Source organism: Rhodotorula graminis (genome assembly GCF_001329695.1).
Source record: "Rhodotorula graminis WP1 unplaced genomic scaffold RHOBAscaffold_10, whole genome shotgun sequence".
Lineage (NCBI taxonomy): Eukaryota > Fungi > Basidiomycota > Microbotryomycetes > Sporidiobolales > Sporidiobolaceae > Rhodotorula > Rhodotorula graminis.
Window position 1 is genome coordinate 398,724 of NW_017264937.1, and position 15,679 is coordinate 414,402.

At 69.7% G+C, this 15,679-nt stretch overlaps 6 protein-coding genes across 6 annotated transcripts; 4 read left to right on the forward strand and 2 right to left on the reverse strand.

The window, feature by feature from the left end:
- Nucleotides 1-289: 289 nt before the first annotated feature.
- Nucleotides 290-2,650, forward strand: RHOBADRAFT_54809 (uncharacterized protein; the record flags this gene model as incomplete). The annotated part of the gene is made up of 2 exons (XM_018417511.1): nucleotides 290-586; nucleotides 651-2,650. The coding sequence occupies exons 1-2, from the start codon at nucleotides 346-348 to the stop codon at nucleotides 2,648-2,650; spliced, it is 2,241 nt and encodes a 746-aa protein (XP_018269659.1). The 5' UTR covers nucleotides 290-345.
- Nucleotides 2,651-3,755: 1,105 nt separating this feature from the next.
- On the forward strand, nucleotides 3,756-7,255 carry RHOBADRAFT_54810 (uncharacterized protein; the record flags this gene model as incomplete). Its single annotated transcript, XM_018417512.1, has 3 exons — nucleotides 3,756-4,390; nucleotides 4,465-5,980; nucleotides 6,004-7,255. The coding sequence occupies 3 exons, from the start codon at nucleotides 3,756-3,758 to the stop codon at nucleotides 6,985-6,987; spliced, it is 3,135 nt and encodes a 1,044-aa protein (XP_018269660.1). The 3' UTR covers nucleotides 6,988-7,255.
- Nucleotides 7,256-7,351: 96 nt separating this feature from the next.
- On the reverse strand, nucleotides 7,352-9,561 carry RHOBADRAFT_54811 (uncharacterized protein; the record flags this gene model as incomplete). The annotated part of the gene is made up of 2 exons (XM_018417513.1): nucleotides 7,352-9,131; nucleotides 9,194-9,561. 2 exons carry the CDS (start codon nucleotides 9,559-9,561, stop codon nucleotides 7,352-7,354), a joined length of 2,148 nt encoding a protein of 715 aa, XP_018269661.1.
- Nucleotides 9,562-9,832: 271 nt separating this feature from the next.
- RHOBADRAFT_54812 (uncharacterized protein) lies at nucleotides 9,833-11,496 on the forward strand (the record flags this gene model as incomplete). The annotated part of the gene is made up of 5 exons (XM_018417514.1): nucleotides 9,833-9,905; nucleotides 9,970-10,122; nucleotides 10,188-10,468; nucleotides 10,529-10,827; nucleotides 10,992-11,496. 5 exons carry the CDS (start codon nucleotides 9,833-9,835, stop codon nucleotides 11,428-11,430), a joined length of 1,245 nt encoding a protein of 414 aa, XP_018269662.1. The 3' UTR covers nucleotides 11,431-11,496.
- Nucleotides 11,474-13,208, reverse strand: RHOBADRAFT_38181 (uncharacterized protein; the record flags this gene model as incomplete). The annotated part of the gene is made up of 8 exons (XM_018413503.1): nucleotides 11,474-11,688; nucleotides 11,789-11,846; nucleotides 11,958-11,977; nucleotides 12,041-12,066; nucleotides 12,138-12,364; nucleotides 12,548-12,706; nucleotides 12,778-12,843; nucleotides 12,915-13,208. 8 exons carry the CDS (start codon nucleotides 13,206-13,208, stop codon nucleotides 11,558-11,560), a joined length of 981 nt encoding a protein of 326 aa, XP_018269663.1. The 3' UTR covers nucleotides 11,474-11,557.
- A 758-nt stretch (nucleotides 13,209-13,966) lies between these two features.
- On the forward strand, nucleotides 13,967-15,675 carry RHOBADRAFT_54814 (carbohydrate esterase family 4 protein; the record flags this gene model as incomplete). Its single annotated transcript, XM_018417515.1, has 8 exons — nucleotides 13,967-14,055; nucleotides 14,204-14,253; nucleotides 14,313-14,434; nucleotides 14,499-14,756; nucleotides 14,861-14,945; nucleotides 15,054-15,135; nucleotides 15,207-15,243; nucleotides 15,369-15,675. The coding sequence occupies 8 exons, from the start codon at nucleotides 13,967-13,969 to the stop codon at nucleotides 15,639-15,641; spliced, it is 996 nt and encodes a 331-aa protein (XP_018269664.1). The 3' UTR covers nucleotides 15,642-15,675.
- Between the last annotated feature and the right edge of the window lie 4 nt (nucleotides 15,676-15,679).

The following is a 15,679-nucleotide window of genomic DNA, read 5'->3' on the forward strand; positions in this document are numbered from 1 at the left end:
GCGAAGGCGCAAGGCCGTGGACGAGGCGATGTACTCTGTGTGCCCTCGCTCGGCAGCACAGCAGCTCTGGCCGAGGCGCAGGCGGCGGGGAGGAGCAAGTCGACGACGGAGCACCGCCTCTCGCTCGTCCACCTCGTCCACCTCACCCGCACAGGCACTAGCCCCTCTGCTGGGCCGCGAGAACCGCTCACAGCACCCACTACATCGACCTCCAGCCGCACACGACTCAGCCCACACGCTTCGCCCTCTCCCTATAACACCAGGTGGGGGATCCTCATCGTCTCACCCACCCACCTCCTCCAGCACCACAGCGCGACCAGGTCGTTCCACCCACGCCTCGCCACCATGTCCAACAATCGTCCACCGAGCGCTCGCTCCGCCTCGTCCACCCCGCCCGAGCCCTTCCTCCTCTCGATCCTCCACCACCTCCTCTCGCCCTTCCCCTCGCCGCTCCCGCCGGCGCTCCTCAGTCAGACGTCCCGCCAGGCCATCCACTACCTCTCGATCTCGGCAGACGACGAGGTCTACTGGACCTGCGGCCGCAAAGACGACCAGGTCGCCCTTCGCCGCCAAGAGCTCGTCGAAGGTCCGCTCTCCCTCTCCCTCTCGTGGCCTCCTGCACCTTGACTGACTCGCCCAGCCTCCCACAGCCGGTAACCTCGACGACCTCGTCCTGTCGCACCCTCGGTTCGCCTTCGACCTCGACGAGACCAAGGCCCTCATCTCGCTCTCGCTCCCGCACTCGGCCTCGTCTCGGTCCCTCGGCGTCGTCCTCGTGTGGGAGGACAGCACGTCGCCCTTGGCCGCCGCGACGGGCGGCGTGACCGCCGGCCTCGAGCGCAAGCCCGACGAGGACGACATCCGGCCTGGGTGGACCTTCCTCGAGCTCCAGCAGGTCGACGACGCGGCCCTCGAGACGTCGCAGCGCCACTGGCACCCGTCGCTCGCCGAGGCCGTCGAGACGACGACGTCGAGCCTCGTCGACAAGGCGGCACCCGGCCGCGCCGACTCGTCGCCCTCGGCGGCGGCGCGGGACGAGGAGAACCGTGCGCGGTTCGCCGAGGCCGCGGGCGCGAGCGACTGCGAGGGCACCACCCCGGGCGGCATCGGCTCCGCCAACGACTTCTGGTCCGGGTGGAGCGATGACGAGGGCGACTCGGCGGGCAAGGTCGTCTTGAACGGCGGCGGCGGCGGCGGCGGAGGGGCGCACGGCGAGGACGACGCCGACGATGACTATTGGAGCTCGTACGGCGCTGTCGACAGCCAGGTCGGTAGCGAGGCGGCCGACGACGAGGACGACGAGCGCGGCCGAGTCGAGGAGCGAGCAGGGTCGAGCCTCGGCGCCGGCGCTCGCGCGCACCGCTCCGCGACCATCACGCCTGCGACGGCCGGCTTGGCGGCGGCCAGCCTGCCGTCCTCGCCGTCGACCGAGCAGCAGGAGCAGCAGCTGTCGTCCTCGAGCGCCGAGCTGCCCAGCTCGCCCGCTCACCGCGACCTTCCTCCCCCTCCGCCGGCGGCCGACACCGCCCACTCGTCCCCCTTCTCGGTGTCTCAGTACTTGAGCACGCCTTCACCCCGTACCCTCGCCTACCCGTCCTCGCCGAGCACGCTCCGCCCTTCCACGCCGCCGCCTCGCGCCCCGTCGCACGAGCGCTCGCGCCCAGCCGCCGCCGCCGCCGCCGCCGCACCCGTCAAGAGTCCTCAGCGCCCGTCGCACACGCGCAAACCCTCGGACGTCACCAAGGCGCTGCCCTCCTTCCCGGCGTTCCCGGTCCTGCCTCGCACCAAGAGCAACTCGACGCTCACGCCGGGCATGATGTACCCCGGGTCGGCGCCGACCTCGCCCAAGGTCGGTAACGGTCGTCCTGCACCACCGGCGGCGTCGACGACCGACAAGTCGCTGCCGCCTGCGCCCTCGCCCGCACCGTCGGCGCAACAGCTCTACGTCCACCACCGCCCCGAGACGTTCGCGCCGCAGTACGCGCACCTCATCCCTGTCGGGCGCGACGCGACGGCCCGCATCGCCGGCGCGCACGAGGTGCAGCAGCCGAGCTCGGCGCCGCAAGGGTCGCTCACGGCGCCGCTCCCGCCGTCGGCCAAGTTCCCCGAGTCGCCCTCGTCCTCTTCAGCCGCATCGTTCGTCACCGGCGCCTCGCCGATGCAGCATGCTCCCGAGTACGAGCACGGGCAGGCCCAGCCGAGCTTCCTCGCCGAGCCCCACGACGACGACGCCGACGACGCCGAGGAGCGCGTGCGGCTCGACCGGCTCGCGAGCGTCGGCTCGCTCGACGGCGGCCTCAGCATCGCGAGCACGTCGCTCACGAGCATGCTCCTCGGGCGCCGGTTCTCGACCTCGACCGGGCTCGAGGGCTACGGCGAGCAGGGCGAGGAGGGCAGCGCCAGCGCCGCAGGGACCGCGCGCCACTTTCCGCTGCCGCCGTCGCACAGCGGCGCGAGCGCGAGCGGCGACGAGCACGAGGGCGCGGCGACGGGCTCGCTCGGCGGCAGCAGGAGCGGCGAGGCCGAGAGCCTGCGCTTCGCCATGGCGGGCCTGTGGGGCCTGTTCGCCAGCGGCGCGAGGACGCCCGCCGAGCGGGCCGAGCGGCACAGGGTGTGGGAGCGGGTCGCGGCCGAGGTGCCGAGGAGCTGAGCGGGCTCGCCTCTCGCCGCCGTCGTCGGCCAGAGCGGTCGCGGCGGTTCGGCGGCGCACGCGGCGAGTGCGTGGAGCGACGCGAGCACGATCAGAGATCGAGCGTGATGGGCACGGCGACGGCGACATAAGGCGGCTCAGAGGGCGGCGGCGGTCGCAAAGAGCGGTACGGCGCGAGGTGGAACGAGCGGCGCAGGTTTCGAGCGGAACGAGCGGCACGAGCGCGAGAGAGGAGAGAACCGAGAGCTCTTCGGGCTGCTGAGCGGCCGCCGAGAGCTTGCATTCGTGTGATGGAGCGACAGCGACTCTCGCACCGACGCCCAGGAGCTGTCGAGAGCCGGCTCGCGGCGAAAAGTGGACGAGAAAGTCTCACCGCGAGGAGGATGGAGACGGTCGAGCGAGGAGGAGAGGGGAAGCACCCACCTCGGCGGGAGCTCTCGACTGGGACGCAACCTGTAGATGGTTGTCTTGCGAGTACTGCAGAGCTCTTACCGTCCGTCAGGGAGCGAGGGCGGGTCGCCGTCGCTGTCGTCAACCTCGAGGTCGACCTCTCGCTTCTTCCCGTCCGCTCTCATCGACACCGCCGCCCGCTCTCGGCCTGTCAGCTCAGCAGGACTCTAGCCAGGTCCCGCCTTGTGCCCCGACCCAGCCCACCAGCTGCCTGGTGCGTCCTCCTCTCCCTCGCCCCTTTGTCGGCCAACTCGCCGGCCCACCTCCTCCCTCACGCCTCGCCGTCGACCGAGCCCCATCGAGCTCGCCCTGGGTCGACTGCGCCCGCTCGAGAGGGTGATGGGTAGCGTGGTCGAGCTCTCGCAGCCCCGGCGAGGCAGACGAGGCTCGAGTCGGGCTCAGCTCGACCTTGCCCTCTTGCCCAACCCTCCCCACCACGACGACCGCGCTAGCGCACAGAGGGCATCGCACTGACCAGTGCCACCTCTTTCCGCTACAGCACTTCCCTGTCAGCCTACCCGAGCACCGCAGAGTCTCGCAGGCGAGGCTCGACGCCAACTTTCGTCCTCCGCCTCTCCTCCACCCGGCTCCGCCGTCGCTCCCTTCGGCATCCCCAGATCTCGTCACCTTCCTCGATCTCCCTTCCATCCGCACCATGACCGCCATCTCGACTCGCTCGTCCGCATCCGCACCCGCATCCGCCGACCGCCCAAAGCGCGAGCGCCAGACCCGCCTCCAGGAGCACCTGCGCACCGTCAAGCCGGGCTCGCGCTCGTCGTCGCCCAGCCGCGCCAAGCCCAGTTCGTCAGCAGCATCGTCGTCTGCCTCCAAGACGGTACCCAAAGCCCTCGCGGCGCTCGACCCGACCAGCGCCGGCGGCCTCGACGACGACGAGTCGTCCTCGATGTCGGCATCGACTGCGTCCGGCCGCCCGTTGCGCAAGGCCGCCGCCAAGGTCGTCATGCACGAGCCGGCCGACCCGGCGAGCGGCGATGAGAGCGTCGAGGAGCCCAAGCCGGCGCCGACTCGGACGCCGACCAAGCGCCGCTCGCCCGTCGACGACGACGCCGAGGCGCTCGCGCCGTCGATCAAGTCTGCCGGGCGCAGCAGCACGGGCCGCAAGATGCCGGCGCAACGGGCCGAGCGCTCGTCGTCGTCGTCGCCGTCGCCCTCGAAGAAGCGCGCGCGCGAGCCGAGCAGCCTCGAGTTCGGGCGCATGGACGAGGCCGAGGTGCAAGGGCGGCTCGCGCACGAGAAGGCGGAACTGATGGCGAGGCTCGCACCGCTCGGGTGCGTCCCCTCGTTCGTGTCCTTTTCCTCGATCGCGAAACTGACCTTCTCTTCCCTCCCCGCCTCGCGAACAGCATCAACCCGCAAGACCACGTCCTCGACGAGGCCCTGCGCGCCATGTCCAAGTCCAACACGCAGTTCACGGTCGAGTCCTTCATCAGCACGCTCGCCTCGCTCGACGCCAACGTGTCGCCGCGTGCCGCCCAGTCGCAGCGCCCAAACCTGTCCGTCGCCGTCCCGACACCGTCGCAGGCCAAGCACGTCTCGTTCAGCACGCTCGAGTCGCCGTCGACGCCGTCGTCGCTCGTGAGCCCGTCGCTCCGCCACCCGACGCCGCCGCAGGCTTCGGCCGCGCCCGTTGCGGTCCCGGGCCTCTTCTACTCGTCGCCGGCCCCGCCGCACGCCGCACTGCCGTCGCGTGCGCCCATGAGCGCCGTTCGCCCGGGCCAGCTGCTCGGCGGCTCGCTGTCGAGGTCGTTCTCGGCACCTGTCGTCCCGACCCTCGGCAACCCGCAGCAGGCGCCGCCGAGGGCCGGCCCCGCGCCTTCGGGCAGCCTCTTTGGCGCCGCCGCCGGCATGGGTCGTGTCGCTACTCGCCGTGGTGCACCCGGCACGCTCGGGCAGCAGCCGCAGACGGCGTCGTCCCCGGTCAAGCGCGCGACGCTCGGCGGCGCAGCCCTGCCCTCGCCCGCACCCGTCATCGGCGCCGCCCGCAGTGCCGCGCCGTCGAGCAGCCTCCTGCCCGCCTTCGCCCTCGGCGCGCACGCCGCCTCGTCGAGGGCCAACCCCGGCCGCACGGCCACGCTCCCGACGAGCGCCTCGACCAGTCGCCTGTCGAAGCTGCAGTCGTGGCTCGCCCAGGGCGACGACGACGGTACGTCCGAGGACGAGGACGAGGCCAAGAAGCCCGGCGCGACGGCGGCCGGCGCCGAGGCCATGCTCAAGGCGGCGGCGGCGACGTCCAAGGTCGCCGCTGCCGTCGCTGCGCCGCCGCTCCAGCTCATCGACGCCCCGCCGAGCGACGACGAGCGCAGCCCGGCCAGGCGGGCGCGAGTCGGTGGCAAGAGCGTGCAGGGCCTGCGCGACCGTCGCAACAGCCGGGACCAGCACGTTCAGCCGCAGCCGGCCCAGGCGCTTGCGCCCGCGCTCGCACAGCAGCAGGTCGCCGGCGACGCGCAGGGCATGACGACGCGCAGGCGGGCGTCGGTCAAGGGCAAGGGCCGGGCCGTCCTCGAGTGCACGTGCGGCTCGTCGGCCGAGGGCGAGGAGGGCGCCGTCAGCTGCATCGAGTGCGACGCCGCGTTCCACCTCGCGTGCCTCGACGTCGACTCGGTGTCGCAGCTCGTGTCGCCGTGGACGTGCTCGCGCTGCCTCGTCGCCGCCGCCGGTGGCGTCGAGGCCGGCGAGGAGGGTTGTCGTGCCGCCACGCCCAAGCTCGCCGACAAGCGCGTGCGCATCGGGACGACCACGACGCCGCACCTGTACCAAGAGCCCACCCTCGTCGCCTCGACACCCGTCGCCCCGCCGCGCGGCAACAACTTCTCGCACTGCGCCGACATGGCCCTCGCGCCCTCGCCGACCGCCTCGCCCGTCCGCCGCTTCGTCCCGACGAGCCCGGTCCCGAGCGCCGTCGGCTCCCGATCCCGGTCACGCCGCACTTTGGCGAGGCGGCGATCCAGCGCGCGCCGGGCGACTACTCGCCGACGTCGCCGCAGAACTACCGCACGCGCGCCGGGCGCACCCGCATGATCAGCGGCGGCGCGTTTCTCAACGGCGAGTGGCTCAACAGCAGCTGGGATTCGCCCGGCGCGCCGACCGACGCCGAGCCGCCTCGCGGCGCGCGCGAGACGACGCCGGTCCAGTCGGGCGGGCTCTCGTCGCTCGTCGACGGCGACGTCGTCGACCCGTGGCAGCTGCCCGCCTGGAGCGACGTGACGATGACGCCCTCCCGAGCGCTCACGTCGTCGGCAACGCCCGGCCTCTCGTCGTCGTCGGCATCGTCGTCCGTCTGGGACACGCCGTTCGGCCACGCCTCGCCGCACGCTCACCTGCGCCGCGCCAACTCGTCGTACCACGCTCCGACCCTCGGCGGCGACTCGTCGCGCACGCCCTCGCACGACTTCCTCGCCGCGCTCGAGCGCGACCCGGCCGAGCATTCGGCGCCCGGCGCCGGCCACACGTTCGGCCAGCGCCTGTTCTACGGCGCGCACGAGCAGTTGCACGACCACGAGCCGTACGAGGTCCAGGCGCAGGCCTTGTCCTCGTCGCCGCAGCGTGCGCCGTCGCCGCTCAACCCTCGTCGCGTGCCCTCGTACGGCTACGCCCCGCCGCCGCAGCACGTCCACCCGCACCATCTCGGCGAGCAGCAGCAGCAGCACCAGGCGTACAAGCAGCCGTCGCTCGGCGACGGGCTCGCCAACCCGTGGAGCAACAACAGCCTCGGCGGCGCGCTCGCGCACGAGCGCACGGCCCTCTCGGCGTCGATGAAGCCGTCGTTCTCGGCGCCGGGCGTCGCGCGCTTCTCGCACCAGCTCGGGCACCACTACGGCGGCCATGAGGCTGTCGAGCAGCAGATGCTCGACGACCTCCTCGTCTGAACCTTCTTCTTCCCTCGCGCACAAAATGTCCATGCCCTCCCTTCGCTTTACTCGCACGCGTTCTCCTTTCCTTGTCACTAGCCTTCCTGCCTCCCTCTCTCGAGTTTCTGGGTTGCCCTGTCAGAGGCGCTTAACGTCGTCGTCCCTCCCCCCTCCGTGTCTGTCGCCTTCTCTCTCGCTCTCTCCCCTCTCCCCCTTGTCCGCTTAGGTTTCCCCTGCGTAGTCTCTTTCCACAGTCTCGCTCTGCAACGCCTCGTGCAGGGCCGTCGCAGCTCTCGGACCCGCCCTCGAGAGAAAGAGAGAGCGGAAGAGGTCGATGAAGAGAAACAGCTAGAGTTGGCAACACGCCTCGACTACGTCGCGCTCACTCGTCGTCCTCGACCGCAAACCCTCCTGCCGCACCGAGCGCCGGTCCAGCCGCACCCGCACCGACGAGCTCGACCGCCCGCCGCGACGAGTTCCTCCTCAGAAGCCCGCGCCGCAGCTTGTCCCCGCGGATGCCGCCGGCCGCTCCTCCTGCTGCCCCACCTGGCACGGCGAGCGACTCGTCGTCGCTGTGACCGTCGGTGATGGCCGTGCCGCCGCTCGCGTTGGTCGAGGTCGACGCCGTCGAGTTGGAGCGCTTGAACCCGGGGAGGAACGAGCGGCGACGGGCCTTCTTGACGCCTGCGCTCGCCGCCGCGCTCGCGCTCGAGGTAGCGGCGGCTCCGACGGCGACGGGCGAGGCGGCACGCTGCAGCTGGGCGAGCTCGGCAGCCGAGAGGGCCTGGCCGGGTCCGCCGACGCCGTCCGAGCTAGCTCGACTCGGCGGCAGCTGCGGCACGGGCGGCACGAGCGAGGGCTGCGCGAGGTGCGCGTGCGCGTCCTCCTCGTCGAGCGAGTCCATCGTGCGGCTGCGGTGGCGCTGGCGGGCGTCGATCGCGCGCGGCAAGGGCGACGCAAAGGCGCTGCCGCGGACCGGCGCCGGCAGGATGTCGCCACCCTCGCCGTGCGACGAGATGGACGACGGCTCGTCGACCACGTCGATCGGCGAGCCCGTGAGGCCCGTCACGGCGCCCGAGCCGGGCAGGTCGCCGTCCTCGTCGCCCTGGAACGGCGCACCGCCTCGAGGCGCGAACGCCGGCTCGCCCGGCGTGCTGTACCCGCTCTTCGGCTGCTCGTGCCCCGACGGCGACGGCGACGCGCTGCTGCCACGACGAGGGCGGTACCGCGCGCCGCTCGGCGCCGGCGCCGGCCGGATGAGCCGTAAGAGCGCGTCCATCTCGCCCTGGCGGTCGTCGTCGGTCCTCAGCGCCGCGAGGACGGCCACCATCTGCCGCCTGCGCGCGAAGGCTTGCGCCGTAGTCGCGGCGGGCGCGCCTGGGGCGCCGGCGAGAGATCGGCGCGCCGAGCCGGAGCTCGAGGGGAGGAAGGACGAGACGTAGTTGGGGTCGGGCGAGAGGCGCGGCGGCGACGAGTACTGGCGTTGGGGATGCCGAGGAGGAGGTGCGGGCGACGCGCCGAGGGCGGGCGAGATGGGACGAGAGGGAGGATGAGGGTGCGAGCGCGCACGGCGGATGTCGGGCGGCGATGCGGCCGGGTAGCTCGACGAGACGGACGGGCGCCGGCTCGCCGGCCTCGACTCGTCGCTGTCGAGGTTGACGCCGCCCTGGTAGACGGCCGAGATGAGGGGCACGAGGCGGCCCATGCCCGGGTGGAGGATCTCGTCGCGAAACTCGATGAGGGCGATGCGCCGCACGTCGATGCGCCCTTCTTCTCGCTCGCGCGCCGACCTCGCCTCGTGCCCGACGGCGGCCCGCAGGCGGTCGTCGGAGCGCAGGACCCAGAAGACGGCCTCCAGGTGCGGCACGATGCCGGTGAAGAAGAAGAGCCACACCTCGTTGAGGCGGGCGAGGAGGCGGCCATTGTCGAGGGGCTGGGCTGGTGGTGGTGGAGCGAGCTTGTGCGCGAGGGTGGTGAGGCCGACGCGGATGAGGTCGGTCAGGTCGGCGATGATGAGGCCCGTGACGAGCGAGGCGACGTTGACCGACGGGTTGTTGGCCGAGCGTTGGCGGGCCGACTGCGACTGGGCGAACCGCCGTTGAACGTGGCTCGTGACGAGAGCGTTGAGGTCCTCGACGAAGCCGCGAATGCCCTCGCCGTTGCTGCGGGCGCGAGAGAGGGTGAGAGGGACCGTGACGAGGACTGGTGGAAGGGAGGGACGCACAAGAGGGGCAAGACCCGGACGCAGACCTGCTGCCACGCATCGTCGACGCTGCTCGCGCTCTGGTCGAGGGCGGCTGCGACGTTGCGCGCGTTGTACGAGTCGAGGGTGCGGAACTGGGGCGGAATGGGCGACGGGACGGGGGAAGGGATGGCGCGGGTCGGCGCGCGCGTGCTGTCCCTGCGTACGAGTCCAGGGATGGACCCGGCGCCGCCTTGGACCGACTGGCCGCCGCTTGACCGCCGTCGAGGGTTCGGGAGGGCGACGTTGGAGCGGAGGGCGTCGAGGCCGAGGAACACGCGCGAGTTGGAGCGACGCGGAGCTCCCTCGGTCAAGCTCGAGCTCCTCAGGCGCTGCTCGACCGCGTCCATCCTCGGCTGGTGCGGGCGGCGACGAGAACGGGTTTCGGCACTGATGAAGACGGTGTGGGGCTGGCGTCGCTGTACGAGGGCTGGTTGAAGGGGCGCAGGCGTCCAGGGGTGCTCGAGTAGTTGCTTGAAGGCTCTAGCCTGGCCCAGGGAGGGCAGCAGCGGCGAGCGGCGGTTGTCGAGGCAGAGCCGCTCCTCGTCCGCTCCTTGTCTCTGCTCCTGTCGCTCTCTCACGCCTCGAACCGCTACGCTCGCTCGCGCAACACACTCGCCAATGCCTGGACTACTGCCGGCGACCCGGCCCTGGACCCGCTTCGCTGCTTCTGCCTCGCGTTCCCTCTCCTCCGGTTCGTCGTCATCCTCGAGCTGCACCGAGTTCCTCAACCTGACTCTCCTCGCCCCTGTTCGCAGCGCCAAAGTACCCGCCTGCCTTTGCGTTCGACATCGACGGCGTCCTCAAGCAGGGCCAGAACGTCCTCCCGCAGGCCAAGCAGGCCCTCCAGATCCTTGCCGGCAACAATCCGCTCGGCAAAAAGTACCCGTTCCTGTGCATCACCAACGGCGGCAAGTCCCTCTACCGCACCTACTCCGTGTCAAGAGGCGCATACTGACTCTCGACTCGTGCGCAGGTGGTACCCTCGAGTCGGAGCGCGCTCAGAGGCTCACCAAGGAGCTCGGCGTCGAGATTGCCGAGCACCAGGTCGTCCTGTCGCACACCATCTTCCGCTCGTTCGTCCCCGAGTACAAGGACAAGCCCGTGTTTGTCGTCGGCGGCCGCTCGGACAACTGCCGACGAGTCGCCGAGGCGTACGGCTTCAAGCACGTCTACGTCCCGGCCGACGTCCAGGCGTGGGCGCCCTCGATCTGGCCCTACGGCAAGCTCACCGACAAGCAGCGAGCCTACGTCAAGGTGCGCCCTCGTCCTTGTCCCCTCTGTTGCCGAATCTCGCTCACGCTCTCTCGCTCGCAGACGGCCGACTTCTCCAAGATCCAGTTTGCCGCCATCCTCGTCTTCCACGACTCGCTCGACGCCTTCCGCGACCTTCAGCTCGTGTGCGACCTCGTGCGCGCACAGGACGGCCTCTTCGGCACGCTCAAGGACCCCAAGGACGCCAACGCGTGGAGGCCCGAGCGCCAGATCCCGGTCCACTTCTCGAACCCGGACCTGCTGTGGGGCAACGAGTTCGCGCAGGCGAGGTTCGGGCAGGGGGCGCTGCAGGAGAGCATCGCGGCCGTGTACAAGCGCACGACGGGGCATGAGCTGCAGCGGTCCGTCCCTCTCTTCCTCTTTCTCTCTCTTCCTCTCTCGCTCTCTCTTCCCCTCTCTCTCTTCCCCCCTCTCTCTCCCTGTCTCTCTTGCCCTCGCCTTGACTTTCTCGAAGCGGACTGACCCTTTCTCTCCCTCCCACGTTCGTCCTTTCGACCTCTCGCAGCACGACGGGCGGCAAGCCGACCCGGGCGACGTACGACTACGCCGCCTCGCTCCTCCACTCGGCCGTGTTCTCGCCCTCTTCCATCTCGCTCCACCCGACGGGCCCAGCACCTGCCCTCCCCTTTCGCGTCTACATGGTCGGCGACAACCCGCAGAGCGACATCGCCGGCGCCAACGCGTACCGAAGCGACATTGCCGGCGCCAACGCGTACCAGAGCGACCATGCCGACGCCAACGCGGACGGCTGGGCGTCAATCCTCGTCCAGACGGGCGTGTTCCGAGGCGAGCGGCCCGAGGACGCAGAGCACGTCCCGACCGTCGTCAAGCGCGACGTGCTCGAGGGCGTCAAGTGGGCGCTCGAGCGCGAGGGCGACGGCGAGGCCGTGAGCCACATTCCGAGCGCGCACGGCGAGAAGACGAGCGACGGGCCGCGAGAGTAACTAGACGAGCTCGAGGAGGAGGAGAAGGGGCATAGACAGTGTTGCAAAGAGAACTAGTACAGCATCTAGAACGAGAGGGTCTGTGGGAGAGTGTCTGTGCGGCACGAGGGAGAGGGAGAGGGAGGGACTAGAATCTCGTCGGGAGGAACTCTGAGCCCGTCGTCGCCTGCTGCGAGAAAGTGTCCTTGAAGGCGGCGAGCCCTGCGACGATCCCTGCCGCGAGGAAGCACAGCGAGATGATGAACCACAGGACGCCCCCTGTTGCCGTGAGAGGGCGACGTGAGCGACCGTGGGGCGAGAGGACCTGCGGCGAGAGGAGAAAGAGAAAGAGAAAGAGAAAGAGAAAGAGAGAACGCACAGCACGCGCTCGAGCCGCCGTATCGCTTAGCGAACACCGAGGCGTCCGACTCGTTGACCTGTGTGGAGCATGAGGTGAGGCGGGCGAGGGAGAGGGGAAGGGAGAGGAGGCAAAGGGTCAGTCGGGGACGCGTCGGGGAGCGAGGGAGTTGAGAAGGCTGCCAGCGCACCTTGCGGAAGATGAGGTCGTCTGTGGGCGCGTATGAGACGTCAGAGACGCTGACAGGAGACTGAAAAATGACGAGGGACGGACCGCAAATGTCGTAGAGCGAGTACAGCCTGCGAGAGAGCGAGAGGGTCAGTGCGGCGCTCGGACGGGCTACAGGAGAGAGAGAGAGAGGAGGACGCACGAGTTCATGACGCCGAGGAAGAGCATGTAGAACCTGAGCGCGACGCCGTGCGCGATGAACCAGCACGCGACGATGAGGCCCGTCGCGACGAGGATCGTGAGGATCGTGAGCCAGTCGCGCTTGCCCCACCAGAGCGTGAGGAGGAACATGACGCCGACGACGAGCGACGCGATCTTGCTAGCGCGCACGTCGAACCCGCAGAAGACGAGGAGGGCGCCGATGAGGGACTGCGAATGAGAGAAGGGGTCAGCGCTCTGAGCGGGCCATCGGCCCTCGCGTCGAACGAGCTCGGTCGCAACGCGGAGCGCTCGACCGGCGCAAACACTGCGGCGGACATCGCCGCAACTGATACGCCGGACGCTGCGCGACACGACAAGCAACTCGCGCCAGAGGAGGAACCGCCGACTCACGCTGCCGAGGTAGCCCGCCGGCAGGGTCAAAGCGCCGATGCCGCCGGCCATCATGGTGCAACCGCCCTCGCGAGGGTCGAGTTTGATCGACTTGACCTTGGCGCCCGTACAGCAGCCGACAACGGCGTGCGAGAACTCGTGGAAGGCGACGACCAGGAGCTTTGGCGCACGGGGGACACGAGTCAGGCGTGCGCTCAACTTGCAGAGACAGGGAACACGATGGAGCTCACCTTGAACGGCCAGAGGACCCAGTGAATGACGGGGACGTTCCACAAGATCGTGATGAGGACGGCGTACTGCGGCGGTCGGGAAGAGGTCAGTGTTCGTCCCGCCGATGGTCGCGCCTGCGGATGCTCGCGGAACGTACGGCAGCGATGACGCCCAGGGTGACCTTCTGCGTGTCGTTGGGCGCAAGGGAGCGCCTCGCGAGCGAAGCGCCGGACGTCGACCCTGCTGCGAGGAGCTCGCTCGCGGCGAGTGCGCGCTTGCCGGGGTGCGGTGTCGAGTCGAGCGTGTAGTCGTGGTTAGATTCGAGGTCGTGGACGCGGTCGTTGGTCGAGGCGGGCGAGGGCGGTGCCGAGGCGGGCTGCGAGGTTGGATCAAGGCGAGGCGCGGCGAGGTCGAGAGGGGAGCGGACGACGAGGTAGGGGGTGGGTGCCATGCTGGGGCGCGCGTCGTCTCGGCACTGCAGCTGTGCGGTCTGGCGAGTAGTCGAGGGAGCCTGCGTCGCTGCCAAGGTTACGCAGCGAGGTTGTCTGGACGAGGCGGTGCCGACTCCTTCTCGTCCCTCTCTCTGCGCAAAGCACCCTGCTGTGCTGCTCATGCTCTTCCTCGACTCTCGAAACACGTCCCCGCCACTCAGCACACACCCATGCGCTGCCCTCGACTCGCCGACCTGGCGCACCTCGGTTCTCATCAGTTGGCGCGTCCTCCTCTCTTTCTCTCGCCCCTGGACTCTCTCTGGCGCACCCAGGCTGACCTCGAGCTCTCTACAGCTGCGGAACGACCCCCGCCGCACTCGCTCGCGCTGTCAGGCGGACGTACTGCTCTCCGCGCCTCCGCTCGCCGAGGTGGCCTCCGCCCGTCGCGCCGCTCGACGAGCGAGCTCCTCGCGAGGACCGCGCAGGGCCTTTCCAAGCTGCTCATTCGCTCCTCTCGCGGCGCAGCTGTGCAGCAGCGTCGTCCCTCGACGGTGGGCACCGACTCGGCCGAGGCCCGCCGCAGCTGCAAGGGCCCGCTCTCGCTCCGTCGGAACTTGCTCGCTACGCCCCGCACACGCTCGAGCCGACATCCGACCTGCGTGCGCTCCACAGCGAGCCGACAATCAGTGCCGCGCCCGAATCGGCGGATCCTCGTCGTCCCCGTCCTCTCTCCTTCTTCCCTTCCTCACCCCTTATCGCACGCCAACCGCATCTCGCCATGGCCTCGACGTCCGACTACGCCAACCTCTCGACCAAGTGGATGGAGCGAGACAGCTACGGCTACGGCCGCAACCCTCCCGACCCTCAGTACGTCCCCCTTCCTCCTCCTCTCGCGGACGATCCTCGCGCCGCGTCAGTCGCAGATGCGGCTGCGTGCAGCACCCAGCCTTCGAGATGTGCGTGTGCAGGCCTCGACGTAACGAGCAGGGCCCTGATACCCGTTCTCTCGTCGCAGCTGGCCCAACGGCGCCAAAGTCGCCGTCAACTTTGTCCTCAACTACGAGGGTGCGTCCCGATCTCTCTCGCAGGCCGACCTGAGCGATACTTACAACTCTCGCGCGCAGAGGGCGGAGAGAGGACGATCGAGGACGGCGACGACGGCCCCGAGACTGCGCTTCACGAGTTCAAAGGACTCGAGGTCCAGCCAGGCGCTCGAGACCCGACCGTCGAGTCCCAGTTTGACTTCGTGAGTCCCCTCTTCCTCTCCAGGTATGTGCGTGGACCCTCACTGACGATCCGGCCGTCTGCAGGGCTCGCGAGTCGGCATCTGGCGCATCCTCGACCTGTTCGAGGGCCACGACATCCCGATCACGTTTTACGCCGTCGCCCGAGCGTTCGAGCGCAATCGTGACGTCGCCAAGGCGGCCATGCAGAACGGCCACGAGGTCGCCAGCCACTGCTTCAAGTGGCAGCCTCACGCCAACATGCCTCCCGAGGAGGAGGAAATGTGGATCCGCAAGGCCGTCGCATCGTTCCTCGAGACGACGGGCAAGGTCCCTGTCGGCTGGGTGCGTCCTCGCTCGCTTATTCTCTCGCGTCTCGAGCCCGTTCCCCTTGAGCACGAGGCACTCTCGTCCGTCGTGGCCCCCTGACATCTTCTCACTGCGCGCAGTACTACGGCCGTCCGAGCGCCAACTCGGTCGCCCTCCTCGACAAGGTCTACCGCGAGCTCGGCCACGAGTTCCTCTACTTCTCAGGTCCGTCCGCTCTCGTCCTCGCCGGCGACCTTCCCAAACTCGAGTTCTGACTCTCCTCCTGCGTCTCGCTTTCCTGCCGGCTCCTCACTGCGTCCTCGCCTCTCGCAGACACCTACGCCGACGAGCTGCCGTACTGGACTGAGCGGCCGGGCGGCGATGGCCAGGAAGGCCTGCTCCTCATGCCGTACAGGTGCGCCCGCCTCTTTTCTCCTCTCTTTTCTCTCGAGGACGACCTCTGACCTTGCGCTCCTTGACTCGCAGTCTCGACAACAACGACTTTAAGCTGTGGCACTCTCAGGTGCGCCCCTCTCCCTTGACGAGCGCGTTCGCCCGCTCACGCACTGACCTCTTCCACCTCTCCCTCTCCCTCTCCTCTCCCTTGCCCTTCCCTCTCCCTCGCCCTCTCTCGCTCTCTTCTCGCAGTACGGCTCGACGCGCCTGTGGACCGAGCACTGCCTCGACTCGGTCAAAGTCGTGCGCGACGAAGCCCTCGCCGGCAAGCGCCACGGCTACGTGACGATCGCGCTCCACACGCGGTGGGTCGGGCGCCCCGGCCGGTTCGCCGCCCTCAAGCAGCTCGTCGAGGACATTGTCGGGCTCGGCGACGTGTGGTTCGCGACGAGGGAGCAGATCGCGAGGCACTTTGCCAACGAGTACCCGTACGGGTCGCTCCCGAGGCGCGAGTCGACGGCGTAGCAGTGAACGGCAACAGTATCGCGAACAGACGTGCCTCT